The 15,000-nt window shown below is 41.3% G+C and overlaps 1 protein-coding gene across 3 annotated transcripts in view; it reads right to left on the bottom strand.

The window, feature by feature from the left end:
* Positions 1-15,000, bottom strand: part of LOC123766709 (neural cell adhesion molecule 2) — a 221,718-nt gene that overhangs the window by 53,632 nt on the left and 153,086 nt on the right. For all 3 annotated transcript variants that reach the window (XM_069307675.1, XM_045755988.2, XM_045755989.2), the window contains exon 2: positions 4,963-5,174. In XM_069307675.1, coding sequence (XP_069163776.1) covers positions 4,963-5,113 — 151 coding nt within the window. In that variant the 5' untranslated portion in view covers positions 5,114-5,174. The remainder of the gene's footprint in view (positions 1-4,962; positions 5,175-15,000) is intronic.

The raw sequence follows: 15,000 nt of genomic DNA, 5'->3' as shown, positions 1-15,000 counted from the left end.
CATAGCCCGTGCTACTTGCCCCGCTCCTGTGCCGGGTAAGTCCACTACGGGCTCACCATAGCCCGTGCTACTTGCAACATTTGGTTGCTTATAGCTGCACCAAATAAAACAACCCCGTGGGTTACTAAGCGCCGGCATACACTTTGCCTGATGCTCGAGCTACTTACTTTGGTTTGGTTCCATGACGTTCTCTCTGATCGTTCCCTCCCTTGCCTTATTAACCCATCCCCCTGCGCCCTTCCCTCTCCCTTTCCCATGCTTCCTTACCTCCCTTGCTGTTCCTCCCTCTCAATCTCCCTGCCAGGGAGTCCTCCCTCGTCCCTGGAGTCCCTATGCTTGCCCCTATCCAGGGGTGAGGATCCAGCATATCCCCTTGTTTCCCTGGTCCCTAGAACAGCTGCTCCTAGACCACAGCATAATCACCTTTCAGTACGTTAAATCTACGGGCTCACTCCTGTGCCAGGTAAGTCCACTACGGGCTCACCATAGCCCGTGCTACTTGCCCCGCTCCTGTGCCAGGTAAGTCCACTACGGGCCCGTGCTACTTGGAACTTCTTGTTCCAAGTAGCGAATCTTTAACAACAACAATTCAGTACGTTAATGAGGTTCCTGAGGTACAATATTGTTCCGAAGGTGAGATTAGGGAGCCGGTCGGCCGAGCGGACAGCACTGTGGATCTGGGTTCGATCCCAGGCGCTGGCGAGAAACAATGGGCAGAGTTTCTTTCATCCTATGCCCCTGTTAGCTAGCAGTAAAATAGGTACCTGGGTGCTAGTCAGCTGTCACGGGCTGCTTCCTGGGGGTGGAGGCCTGGTCGTGGACCGGGCCGCCGGGACACTAAAAAAGCCCCGAAATCATCTTAAGATAACCTCAAGATAACGTGTTCGTATAACCCTCTTGCTAATAAATTTTCTAAGTAGACGACATTTTTAATTTAATTTTTTTGTAATGTTTGTAATGTAAAAATTTTTTTATTTTTTTTTGTTGTGTGAAGAAAAATGTTTTAATATTACTTAGGAAATGGTAAAAACCTTAATTTAATTTCATGTCGTTGCACAACTTGTACCCACAAGTTGTGCTTGTCCCAGACACACGACTGTTCTCAAGGACTCGTTCATCAATTGTTGACCAGACCACACACTAGAAATTGAAGAGACGACGACGTTTCGGTCCGTCCTGGACCATTCTCAAGTCGATTGTGTCGTTCATCAATTATTTGCGCTGTGTAATAAAAAGCTACGTTTTCTGACTCTAAATGAAAATTGTTATATATATATAGTTTTATGTATAATTTGTTATAGATTACGTTATGTGTTTCGGTTCTGTGGGTCGTTATTAGGACAATGTGTTGACGACGGACTATTCAACGCCACATAGCGGTCACAGATTTTACAGTGAATAGCACAGGGTGTTATTCACTGTAAATATTCATTGTGAATCCTCATTGTCAACAGGTGTGTCTGTGATATTTAGCGAAATTGCTTTATGTAAAAGAAAATGTTGACCAAGCTACACACTAGAAAGTGAAGGGACGACGACGTTTCGGTCCGTCCTGGACCATTCTTAAGTCATCGGCAAAAGAAAATGTATTTTTTTTGTATTAATTACACAACAAGGAAGAATGGAAGACTGTAGTTTGGATAAGCATGATTTTTGTTTCTTTGCACAGGTGGGATTAAGAGTAGAGGAATTCAGGACTCTTTTATCCTATTCTGGATTCTATTAGATGGCTTACGGCTGTCCATCCCCATACCTCATGGTAAGCTTTATTCTATAAGTGTTCCTTGCAACACGATCCGCCAATTGGTTTATAACCAGGTGCGCAATTATAGTGAACAGGGGTAAAAGTGTGCCCAGTCAATCATCCCTGGCCAGGGCTCGAACACAGGTGGAATAGGTCGCAGGGCGAGTGCACTAACACTAATTTAAAAGGCACTTGAGGACGTATCGCCTTTTTTTAAATAAGTTCCAGTTACATGCATCAAAGAATCCGAATGTAAAAAATTTAACTCATTCGAGTCTCATTATATAAGTTTCAAGTTGGTGTCGGTTTCAATGCTATATATTCTTGAAGTCACGGATTCAGTTTCTAAAAAAAGGTTTCTAATGTATTATGCTCGGGTTACTATTTTTGGCCAGTCAAAAATGAAACCTAATTCAGTCAGTCAGTCAACGTAATAGTTACGTGAGATAAAACCTACAGCATAGATTTGGCCGCGCAAAAAATATCGATTTCTGTAGATTCTATAGTCAGTGTTTAATATCTGTGTCCCTTGCTAATTGTACTGCAACTAAAATTTTTTAATTTTGTGTCGCATGTAGGATTTACAGCTGCACGCGTCGGTAGAGTATATTCTCTCTCTCTCTCTCTCTCTCTCTCTCTCTCTCTCTCTCTCTCTCTCTCTCTCTCCCTCTCCCTCTCCCTCTCCCTCTCTCTCTCTCTCTCTCTCTCTCTGTCTCTCTCTCTCTCTCTCTCTCTCTCTCTCTCTCTCGTCTCTCTCTCTCTCTCTCTCTCAGCATCACCTGACCCGTTGCATCGTCCCCAAACTCATTATGGTCACCATGCCAAGCGTTCACCTTTAACGTTACTTAAAAATTCTCGACTTCAATTTTGATATGGCGACTTTCAATGGATGGAACATGATACTGTCTTAAACACACACACACACACACACACACACACACACACACACACACACACACACACAATGTGTTTGTTAATTTGTGTGTGTATGTGTGTGTGTGTGTGTGTGTGTGTGTGTGTGTGTGTGTGTGTGTGTGTGTGTGTGTGTGTGTGTGTGTGTGTGTGTGTAATTACCTAAGTGTAATTACCTAAGTGTAGTTACAGGATGAGAGCTACGCCCGTGGTGTCCCGTCTTCCCAGCACTCTTTGTCATATAACGCTTTGAAGCTACTGAAAGTGTGTGTGTGTGTGTGTGTGTGTGGAGCATAGGGGAAAGGAGAGGGTCGAAAAAGGCAAAAATATATGTCAAATGTTCTATAATTCCCTTTACCATAATCTTGCATTTCCTCACAGCTCCACACGCCTACAACATCACCACACTGGTACAATGATAACCAACAACAGCGCCACTCACCCCATGGCGGCCGACAGCAAAACTATCAACACTGCATTTTTTTTTTTTTTGCCACGGGGGGGGGGGGGAATTATGAATCTGAATCAACTAGGCCAATTTTAAATCTTCGTAAAAAAAAATCCAATTACGAAGACATCCTTTTGATATTTCAATCATGACTCCTGATTTAGAAACAAAAAAATGAATTATTATTATTTTCTAGCTACTGTTCTCTCCACGGAGCAGTGGAACACTGAGGGCAGTACCGCTCCGTGTCTAGATGCCTTCGTGTCTAGAACATTATTCTGACACTGGGGGAGCTCAGTCAGTGACGGAGATTCTCAGCACTGGCATACGGTGTCAAGGATACTGTGTTATACTGTGATATTAACCGTTGCACGATGAGCAGTGGAGGGGGGGAAAGGGTTGGAGATGCAGGGGTAGAGAGGGGGTAGATGGGTAGAGAGGTAGAGAGGGGGTAGAGGGGTAGAGAGGGGGTAGAGGGGTTGATGGGTAGAGGGGGGTAGTAGAGGGGTTGATGTGGGGAGAGGGAATAGTGTGGACGGCTGCAGAACGTGAAGCCTGAGCAGGAGCTGAAGAAATCAGGTCATGTGTGTGTGCTCTGGAAGGATTACCCTGAACGCTGCCTGGGGGGCCTCCAGCTCCCACCAGAGAGGAGAGAATGTTGTTGCTGTTTTAGATTCAGCTACTGGGAACAGAAAGTTCCAAGCAGCTCGGGCTATGGTGAGCCCGTAGTGGACTTGAGAGAAGAGGACAGGTCACGTGGTGAGAGACGAGAGGGCCGGGGTACAGGAGAAGGATGAGGATGAGGATGAGGATGAGGATGAGAATGAGGAGGAGGATGAGGGAGAAGTAAACAGAAACCTTATACTGTGTATGAGGAGTAAGGGAACTGTAGTGTCTGGGGACATGAGAGCCTCACCGTGGTTGTATATCTGGGCATAACTCACAGACTCAAGAAACAACTTTAAAGACGATGGTAAACCTTTCAAACGATTCTATACAACATTTGCTAGACTCTCAACGTCTCGTCTTGAACCTAATAAGTTTCCTCAACGCTCAAATAATACAACTAGAAACGATCCTATATTGGAACAATGAGGATAATTTGTGTTTCCAGATGTACAATAATCACCTTCATGGGGGGAAGAATTTTAACTGCCATATATGAAGCCATTGTAAACCTTTTGTATTCAGATCACGAGAAAGATAATCTGTAGCATATCTGAGTGGCGTATCTTAGCCCACCTGGTCGGCGACCGGGCCGCGGGGACGCTAAGCCCCGGAAACACTTGAAGGTAACTTCAAGTTATACTATTTGATGCTGTCAAGAGGCCGGCAAGTGTTGGTAAAGCACTAACGTCAACATGTCTGACAACTCACTGTGTAGAAGTGCTGCCCTTATCAAATTTAAAGTTACTTTCTAACTTTCTAACTTTAGTTTGAAATCACTTTCTAACTGCCCTCTGTCACGCGAGTATCACACACAATCCCATCACTCAAACACAATATACAATCATCGCTTCAACATCATACACACACACACACCCTAAACATCAAACACACCAGTAGCAAAAACATCGCCATCGATGAAAAAAAATGATTGATGTATTCCCCAGCGTTAATCAAATCAGAAGTGCTTACCAAAGTTCCAGAAAAGGCACTTTGCTGGCCACCCCCCCGGTACGCCATTCACACTGACAGATTCACACTGACAGATTCACACTGACAGATTCACACTGACAGATTCACACTGACAGATTCACACTGACAGATTCACACTGACAGATCCCGAAGCTGATTAGAGCTTGACTGTACAAATGACTAAGCTCTACACTACACTGAATCAGCTAGATTGACGTACCTGGAAGAGCAGCAGCCATTACGTCTCGCCAGGACGGGAGAAGGAGGAGACGCAGAAAGAGGAGATAGAAGAGCCTGGCCATCCGGAGATGTGGGAACATGCTTGTAGCCGGCCAGCTCGCGTGAAAATGATCCATCCGGAGCCTGGTCATCTGTGGTTGATCTGGCTCGTCTCTCTACGCTCCTCCACGCTCCTCTACGCTCCTCCACCTGCTAATAACAAATGATATTCACGTGAAAACAATGACTGAAAGTAAATATGTAGCTTACATAAATAAAATTCTCAAAGCGCATAAATAACGACTCGTTCAAAGCGGAATATTACCTCAAAAATAACGTAGCCCACTCAGCCATGTAAGGCATAAGAGAAAAAATGCATAAAGAGTCGGGGAAAAAAAATTACAGGACGTATCCATATCCAATTGGATAAAAAAACAAGAACATTGCAGCTTGCCAAAAACATACAAAAAATAGAAAAAAAACAAAAATTTTTGTTTTTAATGGAACTATAGCAACACCGGGAACATTGTAGAATATTTTTAAATGCGATTTTTAATTCACTATGACCTCTTTTAGCCTGGTTCCGTTGGTTGAGTTATGTGATGTTTTCACATAAGTGAATAAGGAATTAAGATTTTCACATAAGTGCATAAGGGATTAAGATTTTCACATAAGTGCATAAGGGATTAAGATTTTCACATAAGTGCATAAGGGATTAAGATTTTCACATAAGTGCATAAGGGATTAAGATTTTCACATAAGTGCATAAGGGATTAAGATTTTCACATAAATGCATAAGGGATTAAGATTTTCACATAAGTGCATAAGGGATTAAGATTTTCACATAAGTGCATAAGGGATTAAGATTTTCACATAAGTGCATAAGGGATTAAGATTTTCACATAAGTGCATAAGGGATTAAGATTTTCACATAAGTGCATAAGGGATTAAGATTTTCACATAAGTGCATAAGGGATTAAGATTTTCACATAAGTGCATAAGGGATTAAGATTTTCACATAAGTGCATAAGGGATTAAGATTTTCACATAAGGGATTAAGACACGTATATTACACGAAGGCTTAGGACAGGAACATCTGATTGGTAAACATCTGATTGATGTAGAGTTTCACATCCCCACAAGACATCAAGGCCCTCAAAAAAGGGATATTTCGACCCATAACACTGCCTCAATCTTGCTCATCAATACTATCTTTTATCTATAGGAACTTTGAAGGCAGTGCGAATGAAGAGGTTAGTTCCTTCGCTACCGTGCCACAGACAGGATAGAAGATATTGACGTTTCTGTCCATCCTGGAACATTATGAAGACGTTATTGTCAGTTACTGTCTATTTCGATATCGTGTTCACCCACCCAAACTGATTTATAACTTTTCTGTAGCTTTTATTTTCAAGACTGACAACAAATTTACATCTGTCAATTTCCGGAGGCTGTTGATCTCCTCGATCTCCGAAGATGATGCTAGAAACTAATATGACGAGAGATATGTAAACTGGAATTATGAATCTTTATCTGTCAATATTATACATATGCTTTATATAACATATGCACATATAAAGTAAAGAGTCCGATAAGACCGTAAGAATAAAGTCAACTGCAGTCTTATTGGTCCATACGAGGCAGCTCCTATTTGTATCCACCTAGACTTATCCATATATATATGTCTAACCTACGCTTGAAACAATCTAGCTATGCTACGTCTGATATGTTACCAAATGATTTGTATCATAAATCTACAAGTCGATCACCAAAGCGGATGGTATTCCCAACAAACCACTGAAGTAACAGTTGCCAATCAGAAAGAAAGAAAAAACCAAACAAGAAAAGAAAAAAGAAAGCTAGAAAGAAGAAATATAGCAATAAAAAAAGCTATCGAGAAAAGAGAAAGCGAGAAAGATAACAAGGAAAATGAAAAAGACAAAGATAATATAGATCATTTGTTGATTGAGACTCAGATTTTGTCAACAAGAATAAGGAGATTTTCTCATGTGTTGACAGCTTCTTGAACCACATGTGAAGACCGTGAGAGTCTCTCTCTCTCTACTTCGCTCTGATTCAGTATCTGGTTGAGCCGTAAACAGACCGCCGTCTTCTCGGCCAGGAAAGAAAGGAACATTAATGTCTCTTGAGACGTCCATTCCCACTGTGGGTGAGTTTGTGAGGGCAGAGCTTGAGAGAATTAATGAGGAACAGAGACAGATACACACACACACACACACACACACACACACACACACACACACACACACACACACACAGACTGTCTTTATCTACCCTATCAATTCCCTTCAGAATCTTGAATGTGGTGATCATGTCCCCCCTTACTCTTCTGTCTCACTTCGCTGGAAGACAGAAGAGTAAGGGGGGACATGATCACCACATTCAAGATTCTGAAGGGAATTGATAGGGTAGATAAAGACAGTCTATTTAACACAAGGGGAACACGCACAAGGGGACACAGGTGGAAACTGAGTGCCCAAATGAGCCACAGAGATATTAGAAAGAACTTTTTTAGTGTCAGAGTGGTTGACAAATAGAATGTATTAGGGGGTGATGTGGTGGAGGCTGACTCCATACACAGTTTCAAGTGTAGATATGATAGAGCCCAATAGGCTCAGGAATCTGTACACCTGTTGATTGACGGTTGAGAGGCGGGACCAAAGAGCCAGAGCTCAACCCCCGCAAACACAACTAGGTGAGTACACACACACACACACACACACACACACACACACACACACACACACACACACACACACACACACACACGCACACACACACACACACACACACATACACACACACACACACATACACACACACGCACACACACACACACACACACACACGCGCACACACACACACACACACACACACACACACACGCAAAGCAGAACGTGGAATGAATATCAGGACAAGGAGCTGGGATATGAGGACACGAAGTTAGAAAAAAAAAGCTGTGGAAAGCAAACCTACTTTACTCCTAAACTAAAGAGTATACTCACTATATCTTCACCGAGAAATGGGGGTATATCTCTCGCTTTATACATCCTCTGTAAACACAAGTTCTGTTGGGCTTAAGGCCAATGAAACTCAGGAGAGTTACTGCGGCTTGAAAAGTAATTACTTCCAACCAGCAAGAATGCCACAGTCCTGAACACTCTCTAGGACTGCGGGAAACTCTCAGTGTATATTCACCGAGAAGCAGAGTATAATTTCAAGTGAATATACACTCTCGTGTATTACACAATATTTATAAAAAAAAATACCAGAAGCGCATCAAAATTTTAATATATTGAATACAAGTAACTACTCAAGACACTAAAAAAATACAATAGATGATAAATGTGAATTTATTCTAGGGAGAGAGAGAGTATGCTCGTTAATATGTTCGTTAACCCACACCACTAAACTCCACGTTTAATAATTAAAAACATTGAACGAGACTCAGAACCGAACGCTCGAATTTTTCTCAAACATTGATTCGTTGTCTTCCTGTGTTCGAATCCCCACTATGATAAATGCTTTACCCCCCACATAGCTATATAGTTGCTTGACGCTTTCTCCTCATAGCTCCCTTCCCTGTACTCCACGTATAGTAAATACAATCATTTACTGACAGAACTTATATACCAAATATAGCCTATATTATTTTCAACTTATATACGAAGCTGTAATATGAAATAATACTATATGTTAAAATGCTGGTTTATAAGTACTCAGTAAGATAAAATGGCTGAGTACGTCTATGGGGTCACACGCAGCGTTGGTGAGAAGAGTGTGGGGGAGAGGGTGTCATTCTGTGAGGCCAAACAAGCCAATTGCCCTCCAAGGGAGTTGTTAAATTATTAGGGGGTGTTACTAATGTGCAATACCATATGTCTCCTCCATTTATGTACTCTATGGCAAGTGGCAAGAATGTTCCTGTATAATATATCGCCTGAATTCCACGAGTACCATCTTGTTTGACCACAATAACACACACACACACACACACACACACACACACACACACACACACACACACACACACACACACACACAGAAACAAACACACACACAGGCAACGTTAGTTCCCAAGCTTGTAAAATGTTTCCTACGGTAGCCACAAAGTTCCCACGGTGGGCTCGTCCATCGTCTGACGCAGGGACTCAGAAACCCAAGGACCTAGAGACCCAAAGACCCAAGGACCCAAAGACCCAAAGACCATCCCTACACCACAGTCCCACAGCCGGCTATACCATTAATGCTTCGCGAATATCATACCCCCTGACTTCCTACTCTCAGAAATTATTAAGCAAACTCCTGTTCATCAGGACTTTTTAATACGATACTACCAGTTAAATATAATAAAGATATCCTGGTTATTAAAATTATGCAGTGTTATCTGTGATATATTTATGAAATTTTGATGGTTTTGGGACAGTCAGTGGTTGATATTTTAACATGTTTTCTCCAGCCAATAAAAATTCGTTCTTTACCGACGTGTTCAGCTTGGAGGGAACTGTTCTTTATTGGTAATTTTTAACTTAGAGGGATTTGTTGTTTTATGATAATGTTCGCTATTCTTCATCAATAAAGTTTAGTAAAGAGAGCTATGTTCTTCAACAACAAAGTTCAGCAAAGTTCTTCATCAACATTTCCTCTAATACATCTCAGACAGTTTTCTCTTCTAAGGACAGATATCCTACTGAGAAAACTTGTGACCTATTGCTGAAGTACCTCTTGAAAATCTTCCTTAATAGTGGGGACATGTTTACTACCTCTCTGATCAAAGCTGCTTCAATTCCCAAAGACAGTTTTAAAGTCTTAACCTTTATAATCCTTAACGAGAAGGCTTGTGACGGAAATCTCTCCTGATCTATGGTATATAAACTCCAATACACCATTTCACTGAGCCATTTTTTATTAATGAGAATTTTTGGTTGTTGGAGAGAGAGACAGAGACTTGTATTTTACATGTCTTAATTCAGTCTCCCCGAAAGGTCAAGTAAAATGGTTGTTTTGTGTGTGTGTACTCACGTAGTTGTGCATGCGGTGGTTGAGCTCTGGCTCTTTGGTCCCGCTTCTCAACCGTCAGTCAATAGGTGTACTGGTTCCTGAGCCTACTAGGGTCCATTATATCTACATTTGAAACATTTGTAGTGTGTACATGTGTGTGTGTGTGTGTGTGTGTGTGTGTGTGTGTGTGTGTGTGTGTGTGTGTGTGTGTGTGTGTGTGTGTGTGTGTATTCACCTAGTTGTGTTTGCGGAGTTTGGGCTTTGCTCTTTCGGCCCGCCTCTCAACTGTCAATCAACTGTTTGCTAACTACTTTTTTTCCCCACACCACACTACACACACACACACACACACACACACACACACACACACACACACACACACACACACACACACACACACACACACACACACACACACACACACTAGGAAGCAGCCCGTGACAGCTGACTAACTCCCAGGTACCTATTTACTGCTAGGTAACAGGGGCATTCAGGGTGAAAGAAACTGTGACACATCTGAATCTCAAACATCCATCCCTACCCCCTTGTTCTACTGATATTCATTGTAAACATCCATGTATATATGTGTTTGTGCGTGTGCATGAGTGCGCCTAAATGTTTATGTTTGTGTGTGTGTATAAAGAAATGGGGCAATAGAGCTGGAGAGGAACAATATATAAACCTTGAAGTATATATATGAGAGTCGTTCAATCGATTTACAGTAACCGTATATCCACATCTAGTGGCAGGAAAGGATTAAAGGATAATTTGTATTCACTGGATATCTGAATTTTAAAAGGTACCTACCTGTATATCAAGCCCAAAGAAATATATATATATATATATATATATATATATATATATATATATATATGCGAACAAGCCTGAATGGTCCCCAGGACAATATGCAACTGAAAACTCACACCCCAGAAGTGACTCGAACCCATACTCCCAGGAGCAACGCAACTGGCGTCTTGTACATACCAGTTGCGTTGCTCCTGGGAGTATGGGTTCGAGTCACTTCTGGGGTGTGAGTTTTCAGTTATATATATATATATATATATATATATATATATATATAATATATATATATATATATATATATATATATATATATAATATATATATATATATATATATATATATATATATATATATATATATATATATATATATATATATATATATATATATATATATATATATATATATAATATGGAGTTCAGTGACCATTTAGCTGATAATTTGAAAGATAATATATTGGAAAGGCAAAGTGAGGTTTAATATTAAAAGTGGTAAAATAATATATATATATATATATATATATATATATATATATATATATATATATATTGGCACAATTTCTACCACAAAATCCAAATTATGAGACAATTAAAAGTAGAACTAATATAAATTAATCATCCCATGACGTAAAAAATACCAACCCACTCCCATCATTCTCAAAAGATTCTGCGACTGCCGAATCTGTTGAGAATCTGCATTTCAACACCCTCTGGGAGCATCCCGGTTCAAAATCTCCCCAAACACACAGCTCATATAACATCAATCTAACTTTAATTGGACTCACAATGCGTGTCAGTAATCCATCTTCGTAATTAAAGATATACATCTGGGAGTATTCCTGATATTTTTTTCAAACGAGTTGTGTAAGCCTGTTCTGTATACTCTCTCCACTATTAAATATCAGACAGTCTTCAGATTTAATTTCGTAACAATTAAGTTAATATTTTTGGAAAAGTAGGAGAGTGATAAGTGAGTTTACTGGACGAATGATTCATTATAGATTATATGACTTTATCCGTTTGTGAATTATTTCCTCCAATATTGAAAGTGGCTGTTATTGTACAATAATATCCCACCCTTGAGAGTGGAATATTGTTGCCCAATAACAAGTGTCTTAAAACGTATCATCAATGGTATGGCATCTCTTGTTTGAACTTGGAACATCGGGGTATCGAACGCAGACCCTGCAAGAGTGCTGGAGCTGCAGGTGACGGCTCCCGAATTTCAGATTACTGGCACTGTGGGTTTTGGCTCTTGAATACCTGAGTGTCGGCATTGCAGGGGATTGTCAGAATGTGTGAACTCTCTCCTTAAATTCTCTCTCTCTCTCTCTCTCTCTCTCTCTCTCTCTCTCTCTCTCTCTCTCTCTCTCTTTTTTTTTTTAACTAAGACTAGGATTCATAAGGGATGCCAAATAACATACCTAGTGAAACTGCAAGCAAGAGCTGTTATCCTACCTCAGCTCATCTGAAGCCTACACCTAGAAACTCAATTATCAAACTCTCTCTCTCTCTCTCTCTCTCTCTCTCTCTCTCTCTCTCTCTCTCTCTCTCTCTCTCTCTCTCTCTCTCTCTCTCTCTCTCTCTCCCTGCAGGAGGAGCAGAAGCAGCAGCAGCAGAAGCAGCAGCAGTTTCCCTTAAAGCAGCCGGGATTTGCATACATATTTCTTAGCTGATCATCGCCAGAGCAGTTTGTACACTACGCCTCCCTGGGGAAGAGACTGCTCAATGACTCTGTTATGTTCCAGAGCTTCTGGAATCAATGGTCTTGCCAGAGACAGTGATGAAAGCCAGACTATGTGTGTTGATAATTTACTTAAATATCATCGTATCAGAGACAGTTAAGTGATACCTTCTTCAGATTCTGAGAACAGTAGCATGTTAAAATTCTTGTTGTATGACTATAATCTGATTTTGTCAGGCTATTAATTGTTGTCAGTTTAGGGCTTTTAGATGATTGATGTTCACGTTAGATTGTTCGGTCTGTTGTCTGAAAAGCATCACTTGCATGGTACAGTCTGAGGCACGAAAATTACGTGTAGAGAACGCAATGCCAGAATGACTATGTAACACAGGATGGGATATGAGGACAAGGAGTTGAAATATGAGGACAAGGAACTGGGAGTATGAGGACTAGGAGCTGGGATATGAGGACTAGGAGCTGGAATATGAGGACAAGGAGCTGGGGTATGAGGACAAGAAGCTGGAATATGAGTACAAAAAGCTCGAATGTGAGAACGGAGAGACCTAACAGTACCCCACCCACTTGGGATCATCGGGGGATCGAACTCCAACTATCAAACAGCGGCCGAAGTCGACGCTGCACACCCACCAGTACAATTGCCTAATGCAACATCTATCAACCCGTGATCACAATCCTACACCAACAACAACAACAACAAGCTCTGCAATTCCTGTTTCAATTTGCAACTTTCTCAACTCACTGTCTCAGCCGTATAGATCAACGTTGCTAAGTCAATGAATAACCTCACAAAAGCAACTGGGGCAATTGACTCATTCATCCTGCAAGATTGAACTCAAGGATAACATTATACAGGAGTTTCTGTTCAGCTTTGTTGCATAGAACACGATATTTGGGAAGTATTTTTGAACTCGAAGCTATACTGACGTATTGTGAACACCTGCTTGTTCAGTTTCATGGCAAAAGCCTTTTGAACGTAGGTTTTTATATAGCTATGTTATACGTTATTTGCAGCCTTTTCTATGATTAATAAATGGCTAATAGTAATTATTGATTAATTTTTTTGGGTGATTTTCGAACCTCAAGTTTGGATATCACGTGATGTTAAACCTCCTAAAACAGCTCCTAAAAATGTTTTTTTTATTCCATAAAAGTATACAAACTTTTATGGAATAAAAGAACAAATCTCTAAAAAGGAGGAAAAAAATATGCTTCAATAAAAGTTTTAAAATTACTCTTCCGAATCCCACGTAAAAAAACAAAACAAAAAACTTTGAAATGTATCGCTCATAACGAGAAAACTTCCGCCAGCGGAGTATACAATACTCTACCTGTGAGTGATACAGGTTTACTAAAGTATACCATTGGGTTTCGTTCAGGAGAATATCATGTAACTTCCATCTGTGATTAGTCCTTGGGTAATTAGGCCCCCAAGGGGGATGATTGGACCCCCAGGGGGTGATTGGACCCCCAGGGGGTGATTAGACCCCCAGGGGGTGATTGGACCCCCAGGGGGTGATTGGACCCAGGGTGTTGATTGACAGTTGAGAGGCGGGGCCCGAAAGAGCAGAGTTCACCCTTCTACGAAAGCACAACTGCGTGAATACACGCACGCATACACACACACACACACACACACACACACACACACACACACACACACACACACACACACACACACACACACACACACACACACACAACAGTAAAACCACCATACCAGGAGACGTTTGCCCAAATGGCAACGTGAGTTAGTCAGGTGTACGAGAAACAGGATCATGTCAGGTAATGTTTGCCATGGCAACATGCTCTCATTCTCCCCCCCCCATCACCACCCCCCCTCCCTCTTCCCAGCAAAATGTCCACACACCTTGATAGCGTAACACTAGGAGTCAGAGAATGCAATGAGTGTAAATGAAGCAAGTTAAAGGTCAAATTCCCTCCCCACCTGTTTTATCATGATTTTCTCCATGTGTACCACTACCCAGAAGCACCACAGGTATCCCTTCGAAGTAGCGCCACATACCTCATGAATTATCGCCACATAACGGCATGAAGCCCCCACTACATATCCTCATGCAGCACCATCACATATTCCAATGAAGCATCAAAGAATTATGGTGCGGTAATTTATCACCGGTAGTTAACACCACATAACACTACCAACGTTCATCATAACACCACATAGCCCCGCCGACCATCACCATAACACCACATAGCCTCCACAAAGCACCAAATACATCTATCAACCACTACATTACCTCATAGAGCCCTACGTATTCCAACGCAACATTGCACACACACACACACTCCAACACAGCACCACATAGGTCCATGTAATACCACATAAGTCTATGAAGCATAATACAACCACTACATACCCCACCACACTACCACATACTCCAACAAAACACACATATATAACCACATAGAACTTCACATAGACTCTATACAAGCTAGTCCTTCTGGGTCGACGATTTTAAGCAGCACAGATGTTGTATTTCAAGGATTA

Source organism: Procambarus clarkii, chromosome 60, assembly GCF_040958095.1.
Source record: "Procambarus clarkii isolate CNS0578487 chromosome 60, FALCON_Pclarkii_2.0, whole genome shotgun sequence".
Classification (NCBI taxonomy): domain Eukaryota; kingdom Metazoa; phylum Arthropoda; class Malacostraca; order Decapoda; family Cambaridae; genus Procambarus; species Procambarus clarkii.
Note: the sequence above shows the minus strand (reverse complement) of the source record. Positions and strands in the feature narration are given on the sequence as shown.